General features: G+C 43.9%; 3 protein-coding genes and 1 non-coding gene across 7 annotated transcripts; 2 read left to right on the top strand and 2 right to left on the bottom strand.

The window, feature by feature from the left end:
* Nucleotides 1-202: 202 nt before the first annotated feature.
* Nucleotides 203-5502, bottom strand: cysltr3 (cysteinyl leukotriene receptor 3). 2 transcript variants are annotated; one of them, XM_020109394.2, is made up of 6 exons: nucleotides 5417-5502; nucleotides 4527-4620; nucleotides 3624-3816; nucleotides 1900-2073; nucleotides 1605-1772; nucleotides 203-1517 (listed from the first exon to the last, which is right to left on the bottom strand). In XM_020109394.2, exons 2-6 carry the CDS (start codon nucleotides 4531-4533, stop codon nucleotides 1025-1027), a joined length of 1035 nt encoding a protein of 344 aa, XP_019964953.2. In that variant the 5' UTR covers nucleotides 4534-4620; nucleotides 5417-5502; the 3' UTR covers nucleotides 203-1024. The 2 variants fall into 2 exon arrangements, with proteins under 2 accessions (XP_019964953.2, XP_019964952.2); XM_020109393.2 differs by lacking the exon at nucleotides 5417-5502 and having other exon boundaries at nucleotides 4527-4655.
* Nucleotides 5503-5597: 95 nt separating this feature from the next.
* Nucleotides 5598-11666, top strand: LOC109644088 (selection and upkeep of intraepithelial T-cells protein 1-like). The gene is made up of 12 exons (XM_020109390.2): nucleotides 5598-5756; nucleotides 6650-6926; nucleotides 7079-7137; nucleotides 7224-7433; nucleotides 7925-7999; nucleotides 8530-8685; nucleotides 9207-9224; nucleotides 9323-9406; nucleotides 9595-9694; nucleotides 9884-10001; nucleotides 10101-10239; nucleotides 10593-11666. Exons 1-12 carry the CDS (start codon nucleotides 5675-5677, stop codon nucleotides 10742-10744), a joined length of 1470 nt encoding a protein of 489 aa, XP_019964949.1. The 5' UTR covers nucleotides 5598-5674; the 3' UTR covers nucleotides 10745-11666.
* A 76-nt stretch (nucleotides 11667-11742) lies between these two features.
* On the bottom strand, nucleotides 11743-11814 carry trnag-ucc (transfer RNA glycine (anticodon UCC)). Its single transcript has one exon. It is a non-coding gene; the product is annotated as a tRNA-Gly (tRNA).
* Nucleotides 11815-11835: 21 nt separating this feature from the next.
* On the top strand, nucleotides 11836-20403 carry LOC109644090 (CXXC-type zinc finger protein 5-like). 3 transcript variants are annotated; one of them, XM_069519006.1, is made up of 4 exons: nucleotides 11836-11976; nucleotides 14517-14733; nucleotides 15189-16244; nucleotides 17885-20403. In XM_069519006.1, the coding sequence occupies exons 2-4, from the start codon at nucleotides 14617-14619 to the stop codon at nucleotides 17930-17932; spliced, it is 1221 nt and encodes a 406-aa protein (XP_069375107.1). In that variant the 5' UTR covers nucleotides 11836-11976; nucleotides 14517-14616; the 3' UTR covers nucleotides 17933-20403. The 3 variants fall into 3 exon arrangements, with proteins under 3 accessions (XP_069375107.1, XP_069375105.1, XP_069375106.1); XM_069519004.1 differs by lacking the exon at nucleotides 11836-11976 and adding an exon at nucleotides 13248-13385; XM_069519005.1 differs by lacking the exon at nucleotides 11836-11976 and having other exon boundaries at nucleotides 14482-14733.
* Nucleotides 20404-21090: the final 687 nt, after the last annotated feature.

Below are 21090 nucleotides of genomic sequence, written 5' to 3'. Positions count from 1 at the left end.
CAAACTAAACACCTTTGAGTTTTTATGACAATTAAAGTCAACCACAGGTTCTTTTTCATGTTTCAGGAAGGAGAGGGTGAGGTGAGGGGTGTTCAGCTGCAACAAGCAACTTCAACACTAGATATCACTAAATGTTACACACTGAACCTTTAAGATACTGAATTGGCTCATTTTGCAGTTTTAACACAGTTTTTAAGCTGAGTTGTGTTTTGATCAGCTTTATTTATCTTTACTGTTTACATGTCAGTAATCTACAATATATTATCACCAGCCGGGTGGAGTAACACCCTCTACAGGTCAGTGGGGTTATTACAACTGTAATAAATCTGCATATTATGTTTGGCTTAAGTTGCTGAGATCGATGGTTTCCTGTGTCATTTGGTTTACAAACTGGATCTTAACCAGGAAACAAACCACACGTGTTCCCAAGTACAAGACATGAGGATTATTTTTGTGTGAAACTCTGTAAGAACAAACACAAACATGCAGTGGGAGGAGAGAACATAGAAGACATTTCCCCTGCGATTTTCACATGAAGAAATTTCTGTTCTACGTGACTGAAGTTTACAGAGCAACACAAACATGTAAACAAAGACGCTTCTCTGGAAAACACTTAAACCATTTACAGTCCATTAAACTGAAAGTTACTACCACACACATTCGATGAAACAAGCCAAACCAACATTACGTTGCTTGTTCTTTCTGGCTCTCACCTATGAGCCCATTGGTTCCTACTGAAGATGAGAACCCTCCTCCTCAACAACGGGTGGATTCTTAACAACATCTGGAACGCAACAACACCTGGATCCTCCTCAAAAACTCTTGAACCCTCTTGAATAATAGATGTCTGCAGAGCTGGAAGTGATTTCACTCAATTTATGCATGAAAGTTGAAATCTGTCTCTTAAAAAGAAATAAATGTGATGATCCTTGACGCTTTGTTCAACGAGGCAGACTGTTTTGATTGGCCGAGCTACAGAGCTGACTGATGAACTTGAAGGTTTTTCAGGTTTCAGTTTTGGTCCTCACAGCTGACCTCTGAGCATGAAGGAAAACCTCTCTCTGTTAAACAGAGAGAGAGAAACGTCCCTCATGTCCTTTCTGAACGTCTTGGCTGAGTAGTAGTACAGCAGAGGGTTGACCACACTGTTAAATGCCGCCATACACAGCGTCAAAACCACTGTCCGCTGCAGCACCACTATGACATTACAGTTCCAGTTGCCCAAAATGGCATGCAGGTGCAGCGGTCGAATCACATGATAGGGCAGAAAGCAGAACAGGAAGGTCACAATCACCATGGAAACCAGGTGCACAGAGCGTTGTCTATTATGCTGCTGGGTGGGCTGGTTGCAACGGAGGCTAGACTTGGCCATCAGGTGACGTATGAGGCTGCTGTAGCAGATGATGATGGTGAAGAAAGGAAGCAGGAAGCCCACAGCCAATCCTACGTAGTTCATGATCAGGAGATGCTCCCAAGAGGTCTGACTGGACGGCTCGAAGCAACTACTATGCCCCGACCTGAGGGAGAGAGACAGAAGAAAGGGAGTAAAATGGGTTGAGTAAAAATCATTGCCTTATTTGATTCTGGAGTCGGAGTCGGCTCACCTGTCTTCTGTCTCTTCGAGCAAGAAGGGAGAAGAGGAAACAGCCACAAACACCCAGATTCCCAGACAGACCAATATGGTTCGAGTGGGTGTGGCCTGAGAGCTGTGAAGGAGGGGCTGGGCCACGGCGAGCCAACGGAACAGGCTCAGTAGAGTGAGGAAGAGGATGCTAAGGGAGGAATAACAACAGTGTGTGTGAACTCACGTTCTGGGGCCTCAACATCCTCATCCCCATAAAATTAGACTTCATTTAAGGTTTGGATGTAAAGTGATGGGAACAGGACTGCTTGTGTTACCTGGTGTACATGTAGACGTAAAAGCTGTAGGAGCATACTCGACACAGCCAATCAGAAAATTGCCACACTCCACCACTGAAGTAATAAGTCAGTCGCAGTGGGAGGGTGAGGGAGAAGAAGCTGTCCGATAGGGCTAGATTCATCATGACCACACAGGAGGTAGAGCATCTGGAGCTGAAAGCACGAAGACAGGGTTGGAGCAGCCTTGTGGATTTTGACTATAAACATATTATATAGATTACTACACTGTGTTGGGCTACAGTTCTGCTCATGTCCACTAGGTGCTGCTGTGATCAGACTCTGTATAAAGTGATGCAATTGTCTTGATTGCATTGTTTGCGTTTGGAACATGTCGAGTCATTTCGACTTCACTAACGCACCAGAAACTGAGAAGCTCTCTCATCTCACTGTCTCGCCAGTGTTGCATCTTGCATGTTACAAGGAAAAAAATCGTTGTTGAACGTTGTTCCCATAATGTAAAAAACAATAGGTACACAAACGTTCATGACTATTTATGTGCCGCTGCTTGGAGTTGAATGTGCGTCATATCATCTTACAGAACAGGTGCATAAAGAAGCGGAAGACAAATTTACACTTTCAGATTGGTGTCATGTTTCCATCACTGACGACTGCAGCCGATAAATACTCGTGTCTACAGCAGAGTCATGTGACCAAGGTCAGAATGACTATTGTCTTTATTCACATTTTAGACATAAGCCAGATGTGAGTGGGTGTTAGTCGGTTTTTCAGTCTGTGGAAAGGGGCTTTAGACTCACAGATTAACTGATAGAATTTGGGGGTCAAAGGTGAACGCTCAAGGTTACAGTCGCATCAAACATGTTTTTAGCCTTTTGAAAAATGACAGCGCAAGAATTTCTTTTCACCAGTAGTCACTAGGACTCAAAAACAAACTGATCAGAGTTCAGTGTTCAAAGGTCACAGTGCTGTGACCTCATATTATTCTAGAAAAAAATGTATGTAGACAGAAAGTGTACTTGTTGGTTGAGGCGGGGATTCTAATTACAATATATTTTTCAGCTATCCCAACTCGCACCTGAACCTTCACACACATAAAGCTTCTGCAGTTTGTTTTAACTTATCTGAGGCTCACCAGACTTTGTAAATCAAACACATAGTCATAAAAAAGACATAAACAAGAACTTTCTATTGATTTTCAGCAGCTAGATCATCATGTAATACATAAGAGTATGACCACACTCAAGTTGAAGTCATATTTGCATGAACACATGTATCCCTGTATCCACCAACAAGTGCACTTCTGTCACTGTAGGTGAAAAATAATTATACCTCTCTCTATTTGCAACGTATCATACCAACATTTGATTTTACCGACGGTGGTTTATCATCCTTTACTTACATACTTACATAAATACATGCCCAGTTCTTTAGGAATGTCACTGACCCTGCTTCATGTTAACAACCTCTGATCTCACTATTTGACTGAGTGGGGCAGGGCCCTGTGGCCTGTGTGTTTATGTGTGTGTTTGTGGAGCACACAGACACACTAAAAGATGTGAGCGATGCTCACTCCCACTCATTCCTCAGTAATTCACTTTTTGCCGCCCTTGGCAGTTGTTAAGTTCGTCTATATGGATGCAAACTTAGGTCAGCTTGTTTTTTGAGGGCTTCACAGGTTCAGGGCATGAATGAAAAGTCCTCACAGGAATAGAGATGTGTGTTTGTGTGTGTTTGCATGTTCTGACCTGCGGAGACTCTGCAATATGAAAACCACCAGTGCGCCAATGTTGCATAGAAAGGCAACAGGAAACACGACCAGGTAGGTGGCACAGTAGGCGTAGTACTTGAAGGACTCATCAGCATGCGAACATGTCAGCGAGTTATTATACATCATAGATGTGTTGTTCCCAATGGCGATAGCAAGACTTTGTAGATGTGCTACAGAAAACACAAAGACATAATTAAAAGGTCTTGATTAATACAATTACTTAAAAACACATTTTGATTCCTGTGTGTATGGGAGCTGGGTTGATGTTAATTATTTATTTAACTCAATCTACCTTTTACTTTTTTATTCTTTAAGGCTGAAACATACTAGAGCACATATTTTTATTCCTTCAACATATTCTCCTGGCAGTAAATGTGCCTCAGTTGTGGTCATAAAAATCCTACAGCCTTAATGATGCTCCAGAGTGTAGCTGTATCTTTATTTTCTAAATCTAAAATCAATACATTCTTAGATTTTGTGATTAAGGTCAACTGCTCTGAAAAAATCCTCTGTACATCAGCCCACTGATCGTCTTTATATACATTCACTGATCGTCTTCAAAGCTGGCCAAAAGTCAGAGAACATGTTTGTCAAGTTTTGTTTTCTTCTTGTTACATTGACAAATAGGTTCTTCCTCGTCTCGCCTACTTTGAACTTGTTTTTCTTTCTGATAAGTTTTTTCAGTTTGGATCTCTTTTTTTTTCATGTTTTATGAAATAAAGCAGAAACAGTTTCCTCTGAATCCAGGAGTCTGTAAAAAACTGTTGACGTGTCGGCAAAATGAATGCGTAGCAAGTCTTGCTGTACAACATGTCTGGGCTTGAACTGTGAGAAAGAAATGTAAAACTTTTAAAACCAGAATGCGAAAGTTGTCACTCACCGTTCATCCTGTCACAGCTTCACCACCATCTGTCCCTCTGTGTGTTCCCTCCGTTCTTCTTTATTTCTCTCCAATGTTTGTTCTTCAAATCATCCTGCACTAACATGTGTGGGTGTGTTAGATAAATCTGCTGGAATTAGACCAACACACACCCATCCAGGCACTTACACACACTCAACAGTTCAGGAGCTCTAATATAAACAAATAAACTCTCATGGATTTTCCATAAATAGCAACATTTCAACCCATCTACAATCAGACCACCATCAGATTTCAAATCTGACTAATTATAATGAAAACAATAAAGATGCCATAATGATGTTATTAATCATAGCAGCAACCATTCAAATAATAATAATAATAGTTGTCATCCTGCAGAGAGAGAGAGAGAAAATAAATCAAAATCAGCTTGGATAAAAATGTTCTCAACTCGAAAAGAAGGCTAAAGAGAATAGATGCGTTTTTAACAATGAAAACAGATTGAGTGATCGTCGGTGTCAAAAGCAGCTGTCAGGTCTTAGAGCACCAGGATGGCACAGTCTCCTGAATCAGCAGTTATAAATTAGATGGTTAAAAACTCTCAACAGAGCAGTTTCAGTGCTATGACGAGGTTTAAAACCAGGACTCTCCAGGACTTTAGACAAGAAAGGCAGTTTAGAAATGGGCCTGAAGTTAGAAAGAACAGAGGGATCGAGACTTTCTTTTTAACTAGGGCTACACAGCACGTTTGAAGGCAGCGGGACACAACCAGAGAGAAGACAGGTGTTTATCAATGACAGAATACATGGTCCAACAGCGTCAAAGACTTCCTTAAGGAGACGTTTTGAAGAACAGACCTTTAAGAAAAGAATCACAGAGGACAGATGGAGTTTGAAAATGTAAACAGGAACCTGAGGCCTGTGAGATTTACTGGAGACCGAGTTAGATATAAACTCAGTTTCTGCGACGTGCGCACAAATTGACCATCGCTCAGAAAAGTGGCAGTTTGGTGGGTTTGATGCTCAAAGGACCAACAGAGTCCACGGTGCACGTGCAGGTGGAGTTAAAAAAGAGAAACGAGCTCATCAACTCTGAGAACGTCACGATGACCGCAACCACTGACGTCATCAAACCTCGACCATGAGTGGTTCAGCACATGCGCACCGACAATGGTTGGAGCTCAAATGGAGAGAGCGCGTGTCGCCTTCTTCTGCTCGTGCACTGTGCTGCTGCTGCTCGCGCCTGCGACGGGTCAGTATGTCCGACACGAGTACACTGAGCTGAGGCGCGTGTTGTGGTAGTTAGTGGTAGTTAGTGGTAGTTACAGTGTTTAACCAAACTCTGTTAGAAGTTGAGGCGGTAAACTACTTTCACTTTCACTCTGCTGGCGTCACTTCCTCAACAATGACGCAGGTCATTGAAAACACAGCGTCACAATCCCGAGAGGAGTGACGCGGTTTGATTTGTGGCTCCAGTGTTTCCTCTCCGCCGAAGATAGCCGCGGTTAAAGTGGCGGATGTGTTGGTGGAGTTCGGTGAGCAGGTGAAAAACCAAAGAGGAAATGTGAGAGTGAAATGTTCAAAGTGTTAATGAACGTAAAGGTTTAATGAATCAAACTCTTAAGAGAGTAATAAAGAGAAAGGTAAATAAAAATGAACTGCTGCTGTTTATTCATACATGTCTATTTCAGAGTTAAACACAATCTTCAGCCCAAAGTTCACAACTTTTCAAGATTAAAGCATAACAGCAACAAAACAAACATTGAGGTTTTACTTTGAAACCTAATTGACCAACAGGAAGTGATTCTATCAATATGTATTATTGCTGGAGATCAGTACTTGTCAAGGGTCCGTCCTTCTGTGTCTCAGTCCGATGAAATAAAAGTATTTAATCATCTGATTGCGATTTTTGACCCACGGTTTGACCCAGATGCCGACCACTGCTGTAGTTCATCTGAGGACCTAGAAGAAGACATGTTCAACTTGGTCCACACACTCAATACACGTTGACCTGCCCCACTGCCACCTAGAGAGCGTTAAACATCTGTTGATTTAATTTGTATTAAAGTTTTAAGTATTATGTGTCAAGTGTGACGACCACAGGTCAGTGATTCTAGTTCTGCCTGATCCAATGTATATTTCCAGGTAAGCCTCTCGGGCCTGACTTACCTCTTCAAGTCTTTGTAGCTGTTGGTGAAGATGGCGTCCTCCCGTGTCGTTCAAACATCCTTGTCAACCCCTCACGTGTCACGTTGGAGTGGTCACGTGTGGATGGTCCGTCCACACGAACGCTTTATGTTCTCCGCGATGGACACGAGCTGGAAAGAGAGAAGTCAGCGGAGTACATTGGGAGGACGACGACAACGGGCGACGGCTCTCTGAAGCTGCAAAGAGTCAGTCGACAGGACAGCGACATCTACAGGTAAGTGATGGTATGTTGTATATTTTGACTCAGAGTCAGTTTATTTGCCACATACAACCTCCTGCTGTTACACGTTCTCGCAGAAACATGTCATGTTTATAAATCATCCTCTAACGTTGTGTTATTTCTTTCTGTCCATCCTCCTGATTCAGGTGCAAGGTTTTCAGCAAATCATCAGGAGAAGATGAAGTGTTTGTGTCTCTAGTTGTTGGTAAAGATGATCAGTGACTGTTTATAAAGATGATCACTAACTGTATTTATATAAAGGCGATCAGTGACAGGTGTGTTTGTCTTTAGTTGTATTGTCTGACGTCAACATCACTGTCCAGTGGACTTCATCCAATCAGCTGTTGGTTCAGTGCGAGTCCAGAGGCTGGAGCCCGGAGCCACAGATTGATCTGTTAAACACTGCGAGGGACGTCCTCCCTACTCAGAAAGAGGGACCATCACTGGGACCAGACCAACTCTACTCCTGTGGCGCACACCTGGACGTGGTGGCAGCCAATGGTAACGTGACCAAAACTCCAGAGTATGAGGAGAACAGGAAATGACCTCAGGAGCTCTTTGATTTAGTTTTTTGATTAAAAAAAAGTTACATCTAGAACAGTTTTCAGAACCAACTTCTATTGACGATTTGCTGATTCATAGAATTGTTGCATTAAGCAAAAAGAAAGACAAATCAATCTGTGGTATTGCCGTTGCTTGTTCCAAAAATCAAATTTGAATGAATTTGACATACACACGCACAATGTGCCCATTTTTTGTAGAAATAACAATCTACAAGTTGTTAAAAGAAGCTTTGTATAAACATCATCTCCAGCAGCCAGTGTTTCTCTTCAATGTCTATTAGAACTTTAATTTCAGATTTTATAAGAACATTTGTTTATTTTCTTAATTCAAGTTCTATATATTTGTCAATTAGTTTTTTCTTTTTGTCTGAAGTTAGTTATAAAACAATAAACCAGTTTTTAACATTTATTTTTGTCTTGTTGAAACAGTGAGTGGAACAGTGATCTGTCGAGTGCATATCCCCGGAAGCAGCCTAGGGCAGGAGCAATCGATTTCTGTCCCTCGTAAGTTTGTTGGCGGAAACATTTAGTTTTTCCAGTTATCTTAAAGACTCAAGAGGAACTACAAGTTGCCTGCACCTGGTTCACCTGCAGTCAGTGTTAAAATGTGTTAATGTAGCCTCTGATGAAATATGACAGCATCGATGTAATTTAATACTAAGTGTCACTTTCCACATGAAATATTGGTAGAAAAAAAGACAAGACTCACACAAAAAGTAAAATGTCTCTTCCTCTGCTGCCATGTCAGGAGTGTCAGCTTTTACATATGATTGACATCACCTCTTATTTACACTGACTAATCTAGTTTATTTATTTATGTGATTTTTATTCCTCTATTTTCTCTGCTTATGTTCAAATGATTTTATTATCCATTTGATCTGTCTCATGTAACTTCGCTCTTTGTAACATTCTTTAGAAAAGTATTGCATCAATGCAGTTTGTTAATATTATTATTATTATCATTACATTTACACTTTTCCCACATACATCCATGAGTCACCCACATTTGACTGAGACTGTTTTGTTGTTTGCAGATCACTTTCATCACATTTCAGAGAAGTCCCATAAATATTGGATCGCAATGTTAGTCCTGATCCCTATCATCATCATCTTTCTCTGGCTGCTCCATCACCGTGATGTTTTCACACACAACATCAACAATTTGAAGAGTTGGTGGTTGTTCACTGGTGGTAAGACTGTGGATCATAATTCACACATGTTGCCATGTGGGAATGGACATTTCAGCCCCAAGATCAGACCAGATCCAAATCACAGCCAAATCTTCTGGTTCGCCCCCTAGTGGCTGGTTGCAGTATAGGTCCCTGTTTCCATGTGACATGGACCAAACTCAAAAGATCGTCATGATCATCACATAATGAGGCTGTCTCTCTCTCTCTCTCTCTAAAACTAACTTTTCACGGTCCAAACATGTATGAAAAGACCCCAAATTAACACTGCAAGTAGATTTTAGGAGATGTGCATGGCTCCCTGGGACTTGGTGACACTGTGCACCTTCTCCCTCGGGCTGTGGAGCTGTCCGTGGTCCCTGTTTTAATTAAAACCATGATGTTGGAATGGAAATAATGTTTTTTCAGTGCCTGAATAGACCACTTACTTTATGGGGTCTGTGTTAGCAGTGAAACAACTTTATCGGATAATGCATGTTTTGCTAGTATCGTGCAGCCCTAATATATTTTGTCTTTGTTTCCAGGTGTTGACCGATACAAAGGTAAGATCTATTTTCAGTGAATGACATTAAATCTGTTTCATCTTTGCTGTCTCTGTGTTCCTGTTATTTGAAGTTCTGATGTTGTCGGTCTGTTTCAGCTCACGGAGACATCCTCAAGATGAAAACTACTGGAGCTTCGTCTCTCACAGTGAATGAGAATCGTGAAAACCTCATCGTCAACGGTGAGTTCACTTTGTTTTCTTCACCACATTAGGGTCAGCGTAGATGAATGAAGACAAAACTAGTTAAAATACAGATGAAAACAGCCTTTATGTAGATGACCTGCATGGGATGATCCTATCAGCTCCCTCTGAGAGGACCATGTGATCTGTGTTTGTTGTCACATTCCTGTGTCCAACTCTTGTTTCAGATAAACTGCTGACTGGTGAAGATGCGTCCAATGAGCTGGCGAGGAGAGACCATATGGAGATGATGAAGTACCAAGAGGACATCATCAGCGTGGCAGAGTCGTATGTAGCAACTCAAACCTGAAATATTTAAAATTGATCGTGTTCTATCAGATCAGATCAATGCGTCAAAGACAATGTGTGTCTCTTACAGTGAAAGTCTGAGATGCAACTGTTTGTTTAAAAACTGTATCTTCATACTCATAACTTGTGTTTGTAGATAAATGTGTCCGTTGTTGTTGTTTGCTGCAGACATAAAGTCCACCCAGCCCTGATCGCCGCCATCATCTCCAGACAGTCTCAGGCGGGAACCATACTGGATCCGAGCGGCTTCGGAAAGTACGACCCTAACTGCTTCGGCCTCATGCAGGTTTGACAGAAATAAAGAAAAATGTGGAGCCACAATCTGACTCTGTCCTCACAGTGCAGAGATGTGTTGACTGTTTGATTGTGTATCCTTGTGTTGCAGATCAATAAGTTTTACCATGAATTGAAGGGTAGCTCACACAGCAGGGAGCATTTGAACCAAGGAGTCATCTTACTCTTCAAGCTCATAGAGGCCGTGGGCAGGGTGAAGACCAGCTGGACCAAAGAACAGCAGCTGAAAGGTTAATACGTGGACGACTCCTCTCTGACAAGCCATGAAATTGAATATTTAATTGAATATGAATTCTTAAAAAATCAATAACGTGAATTACATTCCCCCCTAGTCTTTGTGTATAGTTACTTATCGTCTTTAAATACAGTCACTGATCGTCTTTATGTACAGCCACTAATCGACTGTATGTAAGGCTTCTCGCCATATCAGACCAAACATCTACATCCTGACGGGAAATGTTGAACTTTTCTTTGAAGTTGTGTGATAGTGTTTGTGACGTTGTTCAGAGGTGTTATATAGTTATAGAAATAGGTTGGATATATTCATCTTTTTGATGTTAACAGGAGCTTCACTGTGTTTCAGGAGCGTTGGCTTGTTACATCTCAGGTGAGGACAAAGTGCTCCCTCTGACTGATTCTGAGGAAGTGGACAGTGTGACGCCACACAAGGACTTCGCCAGTGACGTGCTCGCCAGAGCAAAATGGTTCGCCAGTAACGGCTTCGGAAAGTCTTAAGATATGTATTGCACAAAAAGTTTGTGGTTTTCATTCTGCATTCACACCAAACACAAAGCAAATTTCCCTGTTACTCGCACGAGTTTGGCTGCAGGACCATACAGCATGTGTTTGCTCTTGCAAGCAAAACCGAGTGAACACAACCATTGAAAATTCCCCCGTTCTCTGGAGAAGTGGAGAGGACTACTGGCTAAATGAACTACTGTTGCTGCATTGTACCTGTTGTGGAAACGCAGGAGAAGCCAGGGCTATCGTGTGTGGGTCCTCAAAAATTTGCTCAGTGTTTGGTGTGATTTCACCATAAATCAAAGTGACATATTTCTTTAGTTTGTCCCTGAATCACACTGAACTTTAACTGAAATCACATGAAAGTCAGGGCTTGTTATTTAAACGATCGGCACCACAGAGGACGTAACGCGATGAAGTCGACTGACAGAAAATTAAGTCCAAGTGCTGAAATGTGTGCAAACTGTTACAGTGACGCAGTGTTATAACTTATGTATCAAGTGTTATAGTTTTTATGAACCTTTGGAGGTATCTCCATTGTGTTTTATACATTATTATATTGTTTATTCAATTTTATTTGTGTATTTTTGTCTTATTGTGACCTTGTGTTTAGTTATAGAAAAATTAGTTAATTCAAGTTGCTGAAATGTTGAGATGATGACTGAATGTTTTCATAACCACCTCAACCAGCGTCCTTCAGTAATGTGTCATATCTGTTATTATTCTGTGTCCTGAACACTAGCTCCAAAGTTTTTATCGTTTTCTTTACACCTTTTGCTTAAAGTGATTTATTCACCGTATATTTATTCATTTAAATTGAACACGACCTTGTTTCCGATCTAAATGTGGTTGTCTTGCCTGCTTGTCAAAAAGTGCTGTTGAAATTATCATTACAACTATTCGCTCCTTTAAAGAATGTTGTTGACGTCATTGGGTTCTATGGATGAAATTGAACTGTAATTGAAAAACTTTCATCAACAAAATCAAAAATCTGCGTTGGCCGGGAATCGAACCCGGGTCAACTGCTTGGAAGGCAGCTATGCTAACCACTATACCACCAACGCGATGATGCTAGGTGCAATGACGATCAAACTAACAAAGTGACGTGTCTTATTACTTAAAGATAATTTATATCGTTGGATTTGTTTGCTAATTTAGCTGTAAAGCTAATATGTGGTATCGACACGCTAAGGCAGAGGAAGTCAGCCTCTCATTGGACGGCTGAGGTAAGGTTAGCTACTCTGAGCTGAACTATCGAGCTGGAGAAGTTCATGTAGCTGCTCCATTAGCCGCTCAGCTAACAGTGTTGTTAGCATCACACGTAAGCATCACACGCTAGCATCACGCTAGCAGGCACTGCGGGCCACGCCGTTAGCTTCAGCCGCACATGTATGAAAGCTGATGTCTGACACAGCGACGTCCAGGTGACGTGTCACCGGAGCCGATGGGCGGACAATACTGACGCCGCCTGTCCCGCGTCGCGGCGGCTCCGGTTTTAAGGCCCGGAGGAGCGAGAAACGATGGGGAGATTAAAACCCTGCAGTGACTCAATGAGGTTCCGTTTTAAACACGACATAGAGAACCGCTGTCATGTGGTCATTATGGTACATCCCACTGCTGTCCACTAGAGGGCGACATTTAACCATCGTAGTAAAAAGTGAACGAGGATTTTAACTTGACTATGTATAAAGACAGTTAATGACTGGATATATAATATATATATATATATATATGTAAATATATATGTATATATATATATATATATATATATATTTGAACGATTTTCTGGAAATTGTACATTATTTTAGTTATTGACGCAGTAAAATGTACAAAATGAAATGTTAAACATCTTTAATTAAGAAAATAAATATATCCAGAATAACTTAATTAGATAATGTGTATATATAAACTGTATGTATATATAATATATATATATATTATATAACATAATATATATATATATTATATATCTGTCTCTCTTTCGACTCCCAGCAGGCAGCCAATCACACCGCACGCGCGCAGCGGCACGCTGCCACGGGCGCCGCCGACAGCTACACGCACACACTTACTTATGCACACACATTCACACACTCAGTCACATACTCATACACTTACACACGCACACATACACGCACACATACACACTCTTCTCCGTTACTGCACATCATCGTCGCGTGCCCCCCCCCCCCCCCCGTCGTGAGCATGTCGCACGTTTCCATTCACCCCCCACCCCCCCTCCTATGGTGATGTGAGTCTATGTGTGTATATGCATGTGTGTGTTTGTGTGTGTGTGTGTGTGTGTTTGTGTGTGTTTCCTCGAGCTCGTCTTTTTTTCCCGCCCCTGCAGGGTCTTCACTCCCCCCCTCCGCGCGCCGCCTCACGCTCGTGCCAAACCCAGGTGATTATCCATCCGCCCCCCCTGTTATCCATCACCCCCCTCCTCCCTCCCTCCTCGGTACCGACAAATCCCCTCCCGGTGCTCCTCACCCCCCTCTCTCACCCCACCACCCCCCTCTCTCTCTGTCTCCTTCCCGCCAGCCATGATCCGTGGCGGGCTAATTCCCAGACGGTCTTCTCCTTCTTCCTTCCTCCTCTTCTCCTCCTTCCTCCTCTCCTCCTCCTCCTCCTCCTCCCGGTAAGTAGCATCAGCAGCACGCGCCGTCCATCTTCTCCTCCTCCTCCTCCTCCTCCTCCTGTCCTCCGGACTGCATGCTGTGTTCACGGTATTTATCGGTTCTTATCGGTTTTTATCGGATCTGTTTTTAATAATCTTGACACCCCCCCCCCCTCCCTCCATCCTCCCTCACACTGTGCCTCAGGGGCGGAGGGAGGGGGGTGTTAATGTGTCGCGTGGGAGACCCCCCCACCCCCCCACCCCCTCGCGGCAGTGGCCACCGTGACCTTCTGTCGGAGCTCGCGCCGCCCGGTTGACCAGACGGGGTAATTAGTTCCGCCTCGAGGGAGCGTTGGGGGGGCAGCGCGTGCGTATCTCACGGAGCGCGTGCGTGTCTCAGTGGGTACGCACACGCTCAGTGCAGAAACACACTCCTGCTCTTTCTCCTTCTACACATGAACACACATTGTGTTATACTGTCTTTCACATGCACACACGCACACACGCACATGCACACATTTGTCATTGTGTGCATGTGTGTGTTTTCTGGTGGGAGACATTTGAGATGTTTGTTGGAAAGTGAATATGATGACCTGGTTTCTGTGAATGACCCTGACTAACAGAGCGCCCCCTGCTGGACACGCAGAACAGCTCAAAGTTTGATTCAGTTGGACTTTAGCTGGAACTTGACGTGTTTTCAGACATGAACCCTCGGACATTTTTGGTCTTTCATGTATGAAAAACGACACCAATATCATTGTCACGTTAAGATACACGTTAAGTGTGAAGGATTGAGTGAACCACGCTTTCTACGTTCACATGTGAAACACCTGAAAATGCTTCGACCTGGGTGAACTTATTTATTACAACCAACTGAGCCCCGAGAACACGAAGACTCTCAAGATGCCTTCAGACATGAACTCTGGAGAATTTCTTCCCATGTGAAGAAGCAGCAGGAGATTGTCCGGGTGAGACTCGTTCATAGTAACAATGTAAGTGGGGAACATCAGGCGAGGGGGTGACGTCATCATGGTTATCTTCCAGGTTCAGTGTAAGTTGAGTCTGAGGTGCCGTTCTCCTGCGGCGATGTCACAACAGCAGCATAACAAACTTCATCACCTTCCTGATTCTGGTCTTTGTTTTCATTCACAGATCAAGACGAGTCAACCACACAGGACTGACTGCTCCCTGACTTCCTTTGTGAGCAAGTGTGTGCGTGTGTGTGCATGTGTGCGCACAAGTGTGTGAGGTCATGTCGGGCATGACGAGCGGCGTGTGTGTGGAGAGCGACCTCTCCTCAATGCTCCAGAGAAGCTCCGCCCCCTCCCACCATCACCCGAATCACCATGTTTACGGCGGCCAGGGGCAGGTGAGTCGTCCCTGAGTCAGATAAGAGGTCACGTGATCCGCTCGAGTAGACGCAGCTTCACTCTCGCGGCTCTCATCGGCGTCGTTCATCTGTGAACAGACACAGACAGCAGCTGGTGAATATAGTGAAACATTAACAGCTAAAGAGGAAGTGGAGGAGACCAAGTGCAGAGAAACAAGAGAGAGAACTCAAACAGAGAAACAGGGAACCAAAGAAAACCAAACGTCTTCTTTTGCTGTTTTTCTTTCCCATTGGTCAAAAAACCCACGAACATCTGGCTTTCGGCTGCGATGTGAATGGAAACATTCTGCGTTCTCTTCGGGGTCAAATGACGGAGTGGTTAACCCTCTTAGCCGTATTTAAACGTGTCCTCTGAACAAACATGTCTGCCCTCAGTTTTAGTTTGTGGAACCGACAGCGTTTCCGATTGGATGCTGATCATGTGTCTGTTGCAGGTGTCAAGTTTGGCTCCGATGCTGGATTACACCACGGAGATGGACCGCTACCGTTCATCCATCGCCAACTTCTACAAAACCAACGTCAACATGAACATGAACGTCTCAAATTTCCCTCAGTCTGCCAAGCTGGCGGCCCGTTTGGCGGCGGCGGCCCCCATCTTCCCTCCTGCCGCCGCTGCCAGGCTGGGCACCATGGCGACAGCGCCTTGGGGCTGCCACGACAACATGAACATGAACCACCCAGCTGCCATGTTCTGGAGCCGGCCCAAACCTGTGGCAACTGCGCCAACGCATCACCACCACCATCACCACCCCTCTGCGACGCAGGGTCACATGACCTCCCCACACTCCCACAGTACCAGCATGCACCACGGCGGCGGGGGTTCAGGAGGGGGATCAGGGGGAGGTGGAGGGAGTAGTGAGGGGGGAGGAGCTGAAAAACATGGACACACTGCCTCCTCACTTCCTGTCACACAGGGAACAGCACACCATCACTCCATGGCGCCAAACAACGCAAACTTTCTCCCTGGTTACAGCGGCGGTGCGGAGTGCGGCATCATGAACAAGCAGGGACATGCCCACCCAGACATGATGAGCCTATCAGAGGGTGGGAGCTGCAATGGAGGAGGAGTGATGGGTAGTAGCTTCTTGGGGGGGCTGGGATTACCTCCTGGGGTCATTGTCATGGCGATGGGGTCGGCAGGGGGCGGGATCTCAGATGCTGGCAGCGCCTTCCAGATGACAGGTGGCCAGCGGGCGTTAACGGACTGCCAGCAGCACACCAACTCCTCCCCCTGCCCCTCCTCCTCCTCACCATCATCGTCAGTGGTGACAGCAGGGGGCGTGGCCCTATCTTCATCGTCTTCTTCTTCATCGGGGGCGGTGGCCAAGAGGAAGAGGAAGCGGTGCGGCGTGTGCGGGCCGTGCAGGCGGCTTATCAACTGCGGTGTCTGCTCGTCCTGCCGCAACAGGAAGACGGGTCATCAGATCTGCAAGTTCAGGAAGTGTGAAGAGCTGAAGAAGAAACCAGGGGGAGGTGGGGGGGCACTTGAGGTGAGGACACACACACACACACTGACCCCGGACACACCTGGTGTTAACATGTAGTTTCTCTCATCTGACGTGTGAAGGCATCAAATCAGATATAGAACTGATCACACCAGACCACTTTCTGTCTGGGACACGTTTTCACACTCAGCTGCAGTTTCACTATGAACTGACAACTTTTTCTCTTATCTTTGCTCATAAGCTGATTTGTTTATGGCCATCGCCAAAATATCCAACACGGAACACAGCATTGTGACTGGTGCTTTTGTGGTGAAGCTGCTCTCTCTCTCTCTCTCTCTCTCATGACACATGACATACATGTTAATTTGCATGTAGAGCGGAGACGTGGGATCCGAACACAGGAGACACGAGACACATTCAGGACAAATGTTATTGCCAGGTGTGAACATACTGACTTAGTGCTGGCCACTCGAGATCGGATCTTCTAGGACAGATGTTAATACCAGGTCTGAACAGGGTCACACACACACACAAATGGGGTCACGTGCACACACTCATGGGTCACAACAAGATTTTTCATCTTCTCTTTAGATACTTGGCTGTGTGTGTGTGTGTGTGTGTGTGTGTGTGTGTGTGTGTGTGTGTGTGTGTGTGTGTGTGTGTGTGTGTGTGTGAGAGAGAGAGAGTGCGTTTGTGTGTCCTGGCTCACTTAACCCAGATCACTGCCAGCGGGGCATGAGCTGGAAGGCATTTCTCACCCTGTTGAGTGTGTGTGTGAGGCGTGTGTGTGTGTGCGTGAGTGTTAACGCTGTGCAGATGGTGGGTGGTGAAAAGCGAGAGCTTGGTCCCTGCTGAGGTCTGGCAGGCTGCCAACACACACGTTTCACACACACACACACACACACACCAACTCTCCACTGATTCAAAGTGATAAAGCGAGCTGCAGTGAGAGAGGAAAGAGAGAAAATTTATGGGATCTACTACTGTGTGTGTGTGTGTGTGTGTGTGTGTGTGTGTGTGAGAGGGAGACAGAGTAAGTGCAATAAGAATTAGTGGTGATCAATAATTCATTGACACCGGTGTTCGACCTCACTGATGACTCTATATATCACACGCACACACACACACATCCTTCTTTCTGTGGGAATCTCAACAAACTATCACTAATTATTCCCTCGGCATCAACACACACGTGGTATAAACACAAGCACCAAAACAGTCTGTGTGTGTGTGTGTGTGTGTGTGTGAGACTGTGAATTAGCAGCCGTAATCTTCCTCAATTACACACTAATTGGACCTGTGGAGGCTAACAGCACGCGACAGCATAGTGTGTGTGTGTGTGTGTGTGTGTGTGTGTGTGTGTGTTCAGGTGGTTTCACGCTCTTGCCTCATCCCTCTCTGTCCTCTGTGAGGTCGATCCAAAAGTCTCTCAGCCAATCAGAAAGTTCTTTCTGTGAAAAACCTCCTTGTTGTTTTGGTGACACGCCAAACTACCCAGAGTAAAAAGAAGATCAATAAATAAATGGTCATGTGACGTGTGTGTTCAGGTGTTTTCAGGGGGTGATCAAGACAATTTGGCTTCACTTCTGGGAGCTGTCATCACATCCATATTTACTTCAAGTCTATGATCTAAACTGTTTCTCTCTTGTCTCTCTCTAACTTCTACTTTTGTCTCTTTGTCGTAGCGGCCGCCCTCTGTCCCGACCGGAGAAGCATTTCGTTGGTTCTTCTAGCCGTCCCCCCCACCTGCAGAGTCGCAGCTCAAAGCTGAACAGGAAGTCAACATCGCATATGGAAAACAAATCAGGCTTGAAAGACGTCATTGAAAGAACGTATCTGGAAATGAACCTGACGCTTTAAGGAAGGACTTTCACTTTCATACTATTTGAAAATAAAAACAAATCCCACGTCAACCGGAACAGGGATGCAGCGAGGAGGACGGAGGAGGAGGGGACAGTTTGGTCACTTTCAGGAGGAACTGGCCAATCAACATGACCGTGTGCAGACGTTAGAACGTTAACTAGCTAGAAATTCTACCAGTCGGTGTTTTTGCATATTAGCATGTTACTATCACAGAAGACTACAGTAATTATTTCACACATAACCTGCTTCCCACTGCATTATTCACTTGGTTTTCAGTTGGTTGCAATCTGCACCCTCCCCACTAGATGTCATTACACTGTGGTTCTGCTGTTCACATGGTCAGAGAGAAAACTGACCAATCAGAGATCAGAAATGTTCTGCGAGGAGCGTACCATGTAAAATGATAATGATCAGTCTGATCCTTTATTTCTGACGTGGGATAAATACTTATTTAATTTATCTTTAGCAAAAAGCAGTGGTGTCATTTCTCTTTTTATCTAAACTAAATCAGAATAAATAAGATTTACTTTATCCCTGATTCAATTTAAATATGTGTCTGAAAGGATTCTGTAACGGCAGCTACTCAATGTTATCGACTGTTTACGACCATCGACCATCATCATGAAATTGCAATCATGATTAGGAAATACATTTCTTGTAGATGAATACGACTCGACTGAACCAAACAGACGTCGATTGCTAGAAACCTGAATCTAACGGAAACTAGCTAAAAAATAAGCTTCCATGTCTTTGCCATTTCTGAAATCACCATCATCATGTTCCAACAGACACGGTAAACACAACCCCACCCGAACAACCTTCATAATGTCTGATCAAACTGTCTTCGTCTTCCTCCTCCTCCTCCTAGTGAACAGGAAATCCAGCCGTAGCCAAACCAGGATGTTTCAGGCCTCCCGTTTGACCAAAACTGGACGACAGGAAAAACCTCAGAGCGAGTACGAACTGACCTCAGCAGGAAGTGATCCAAGACTGTTATTAAGGACTACAAGTTCACTGCAGTAGGACTACAGTTACCACATCACTGTTATCTGTCTCTTTTGTCTACCTCCTCCTCGAGAACTTTAAAGGCACCTTGATTGAGTTTTACCAGGTTGTGTTCATGCGGGTACGACATGATCTGTTTCTAAACTATTGATGGTCCAGAGCTGATCTGCTTCATCATCACTCCATATTTATTTTTAATTTTCGGGTTTATTTCATTGCCTGAAGTGAAACGTCTGAATCTCTTTTATCCATGTGGATTTCACTGGAAAGTTCTCAGGGCGCAGTAACACCTTCCATTTGGTTTTATATAAACTAAAACAGACTGAAACTCACTTTGTCGTATTTTTGTATCATGGAAGGTTTTATCATTTGTCTCTTCAGGAAAAACAGAGACTTATTGATGATTGATTATTGGCTCTAAATTGACACGTGTGTTAAAACGTAACCCGAAGCTCGAAGAAAGTTCGGAACCAGTTTCTCTGCTCTTCTGTTAGTGGTGACCAACAGGAGAGTGCACCTGCATCATGGGAACCCGCAGGGAACTGTTGGAACTTCTGAGGTGAACCTGGGGACCACAGTGAACTGAACTGAAACAGAACATTCCACATCATTTCCAACAAGTTCTGCGTTTGCGTTTAAACACATTTATCACATTTAGTTAAAATTCTTGTTAGGAATATAAATGCAACCTGTCAGCAGATTTGACCACTCCGCATATTGATGGAGAAAACCTTATTCCAAAATGTAATGTACTTTAGAAACTTTACATTACCCCCCCCTAGTGGCAGGTTGTTTTGTCTATCCCATAAAGATGGACGACGTTTTTGAGAAAAAAAATATTTGATGTCTGGTTTTTTTTGTTTTGTTTAATCCATGTCCCATCTGCTAACATAGAGGAGGCTGGTTTACAACCTGAACTGCAGCCAGCCACCAGGTGGCGATAGAGACTCTCTGGCTTCATTTTCACAATCATGTCATCCATCTTTATTTACAGACTGTTCTATCCACGCGAATGTTCCGCGTAAACTGAAAACGCTGCTGATTATGTCATCGATTCAGACGTTAATGACCAACTGAACGACTCATGATGATGTCATCATGGCGTCAGACTCTGCTCTCACCGACATGTTTGAAATAATGTTTTTTTTTCTAGTTTCATGAGGAAATTGTTCGCCTCTGTGTTGGAACTAAAATCAAACGCCCCCTTTTTCTCAGGGTGGGGTGAGGCTATGTGGGAGGGAGGGGGACGTTGTTTTTGTGTGTGTCCTCTTCCTCATGTGTTCTGTCTCCGTGACGACCTCATGTGCTGAATTATAATAAAGCATTTCAAAGATTAGCAGCGAGTCTGTGATAGACACACAGGGACGAATACTGATGTCAGGTGATTGCATCATACAATAGTGTGTGTGTGTGTGTTTGTGTGTGTGTGTGTGTGTGAGAGAGAGAGAGAGAGAGCGGGTGTGAAAATGAACAATATGTATTTGCATGAATTTTTTTTTCACAAGATGGAAGCTGTGTATTTGTGTGTGTGTGTGTGTGTGTGTGTGTGTCATCACAGTAATGGTGTTGCTATCAGACAGAGAGGGAGAGAAAGACAGAGGAGCTGGTTGTCCCTGACGACGGTGCGCCGTGTTGCCTAGCAACAGCGCTAACAATGGCCCGCCACCAGTGTTCTAGAATGTGGGCGTGGCCTGAGAGAGAGAGAGAGAGAGTGGGGGACACAAACAGCTGTGACGTAAACAACTGATGTTTGTCAACAAACAAACAAAAGGAAAAGCAACGTTTGTGACAAAGATTTATTTTAGAGATTCAGATTTTTCTTAATTTCATCTAAAACGTGATTGTGATCATATTTTAAACAAACAGTTGTAAATGATATAAATAATTAATTTAACAAGAAAAAGAAAAATATTGAACTCTTGTGATATTAATTTGTTCAAATATTAAATGTTCTTCTCTAAGTGATGACAATCTCATGATCACGACATGCAGGACCTTTCTCAGGAGCTAGAATCTTTTTTTC

This window comes from Paralichthys olivaceus, chromosome 22, assembly GCF_024713975.1.
Source record: "Paralichthys olivaceus isolate ysfri-2021 chromosome 22, ASM2471397v2, whole genome shotgun sequence".
Classification (NCBI taxonomy): domain Eukaryota; kingdom Metazoa; phylum Chordata; class Actinopteri; order Pleuronectiformes; family Paralichthyidae; genus Paralichthys; species Paralichthys olivaceus.
Note: the sequence above shows the minus strand (reverse complement) of the source record. Positions and strands in the feature narration are given on the sequence as shown.